At 52.0% G+C, this 2500-nt stretch overlaps 1 protein-coding gene across 3 annotated transcripts in view; it reads right to left on the bottom strand.

The window, feature by feature from the left end:
* Positions 1-773: 773 nt before the first annotated feature.
* The window catches only part of rnls (renalase, FAD-dependent amine oxidase), an 8277-nt gene continuing 6550 nt past the window's right edge, over positions 774-2500 (bottom strand). The window contains exons 5-8 of one of the 3 annotated variants that reach the window (XM_031312206.2): positions 2315-2473; positions 1755-1930; positions 1051-1199; positions 774-988 (exon numbers count right to left, since the gene is read on the bottom strand). In XM_031312206.2, the coding sequence (XP_031168066.1) occupies positions 949-988; positions 1051-1199; positions 1755-1930; positions 2315-2473 (524 nt within the window). In that variant the 3' untranslated portion in view covers positions 774-948. Of the gene's footprint in view, positions 989-1045; positions 1200-1754; positions 1931-2314; positions 2474-2500 lie in introns of all 3 variants that reach the window. The other 2 variants (XM_031312205.2, XM_031312208.2) reach the window with 2 other exon arrangements.

The raw sequence follows: 2500 nt of genomic DNA, 5'->3' as shown, positions 1-2500 counted from the left end.
GGTTTTCACGTGCTCGGCCACGACCGGTGACCAGCAGGTCAGTCTGACATATGGTGATGTCATGCTGGTCAACGCTCCAATTAACTGACAACATAAGTTATACCAGTTACAGTTCTCAAGGACGCACGCACACACGGACGCCACAGCACGGATGCCACGGCACAGTCTCTTTCTCTCAACTTTTCCGCAGTGTGTTGCGCGTACCCGCTCGTGGCGTGAAGTGCGTGTCAGCATTAAGGCATTAAGAACTATCTTCAGCGTAAAGAAGAACAAGAAGTCCTGGAAGTGATGGCCTGGCCCCCACAGAGCCCTGGTCTCAGCATCATGGAGTCTGTCTGGGAGAACATGAAGAGACAGAAGGATCTGAGGAAGATCTGGGGTTAGTTCTCCAAGATGTTTGGAACAACCTACCAGCCCAGTTCATTCATAAACTTTGTGCAAGTGTACCTAGAAGAACTGATGCTGTCTTCAAGGCAAAGGGTGGTCACACCAAATATTGATGTGATTTAGATTTCTCTTCTGTTCATTCACTGCATTTTGGTAATTGATGAAAATAAACTAACACTTCCATTTTTAAAGCATTCTTAGTTTACAGCATCCTTTCATATATATACATACACATTTTAAATGTCATTGAGTTAAACCAGAGTTCATCACAAAGGTCATGGAAAAAGATATAACGTTAACCCAGTTATCCCAGGTTAAGGTAACCCAGGTTAAAGGTAACCCAGTTTAAAGTTCAGACAGTCTGACAGACTTTCTAGGACACAAAATAAAATAAAATCAATTTATTAATTTAAAGACAAAACACTGAAACCAAGAACTGCAACAGTAATATAATTAGTATATAATCAGCTGTTTAACTGATGACTTGTGTTGATTGTTGATCTGTGTAAAGGCCAGAGGTTAAAGATAGAAGGGATACTTCCGGCCGTAGCTGTATCCCTTCTAGTCCCCTCCCGCCTGAGTCCCCTCCCGTCTGAGTCCCCTCCCTTCTAGTCCCCTCCCGTCTGAGTCCCCTCCCTTCTAGTCCCCTCCCGTCTGAGTCACAGCGAGGCCTTCAGCACTCTGAGCGTGCTCAGTGCCGACTCCACGCAGCCGTCAAAGTTGGAGTGGACGAAGGCATCACCAGCACAGACAAGCAACGGGCGCTCCAGGACGGTCATTTGACCCGGACAGCCCGGCACAGCGGTGAGAACCTGCGGGAGAGAAATCAAACGCACCGTGGTGAGAACCTGGGGAACTTTCAGTCTCTAAACAGTGCGCAGCGTGTTGTTGGGACTCAGGCGGGAAGGGACTGAGGCGGGAGGGGACTCAGACGGGAGGGGACTCAGACGGGAGGGGACTGAGGCGGGAGGAGACTAGATGGGAGGGGACTGAGGTGGGAGGAGACTAGAAGAAAGGGGAGTGAGGCGGGAGGAGACTAGATGAGAGGGGACTGAGGCTGGAGGGGACTGAGGTGGGAGGGGGCTGAGGTGGGAGGGGACTAGAAGGGAGGGGACTGAGGCGGGAGGGGACTAGAAGGGAGGGGACTAGAAGGGAGGGGACTCAACGAGAGGGGACTCAGACGGGAGGGGGCTCAGACGGGAGGGGACTAGAAGGGAGGGGACTCAACGAGAGGGGACTCAACGAGAGGGGACTCAGACGGGAGGGGACTGAGGCGGGAGGGGACTAGAAGGACTAGATCACACTACTGCTGTGATTGGTTGAATTGTTGAAATCCTGTGCTTAGCTAACGTGTAGCTGTTTCTCACCTGGGAGTACCTCCACTTGTGGCACTTGATGCTGATTGGCTGCGGCAGAGCAGGAAGCAGCGTGTGGAGTTCCTGTAAGATGATTGGCTGGACGTCCTGCGTGTCTCGCTCCAGGTGCTCCGCGCCGAACGAGACGCTGGTGTGGACCACGAGAGACGGACCGAGACGGCTGGAGTCTGGAGACACACACACACACACAGAGACACACACAGACACACACACACACACACACACAAACAGACACACACATACACAGACACACAGACACACACACACACACACACACACACACACAGGTACACACACACACAGACAGACACACACAGACACACACACACAGACAGACACACACACACACACACACACACAGAGACACACACACACACACAGACACACACACACACACACACACACAGACACACACACACACACACACACACACACACACACACACACAGGTGTCAGACACATAACAGACGGAGAGAGAGGCAGAGGGAGTGAGAGAGACAGACAGGTAGACAGACAGGCAGACGGAGAGAAAGACAGGCAGACAGACAGACCTGCGTTGTGTTTGATGTAGCGGATGCAGCGGTTGTCGGGGACGTAGCGAGCGCTCCACGGGAAACTGAAGACGACGTCTGGAGAGAAGAAGAGAGCAACGGCAAAACGAGACGAATACACCACCCCGTCTAACTGCTGCTTCTGCTGGACAGACAGCACTGAGAGACAGACAGGGAGAGGGAGGG

Source organism: Sander lucioperca, chromosome 22, assembly GCF_008315115.2.
Source record: "Sander lucioperca isolate FBNREF2018 chromosome 22, SLUC_FBN_1.2, whole genome shotgun sequence".
Classification (NCBI taxonomy): domain Eukaryota; kingdom Metazoa; phylum Chordata; class Actinopteri; order Perciformes; family Percidae; genus Sander; species Sander lucioperca.
This window is presented reverse-complemented; position numbering and strand designations above follow the sequence as displayed.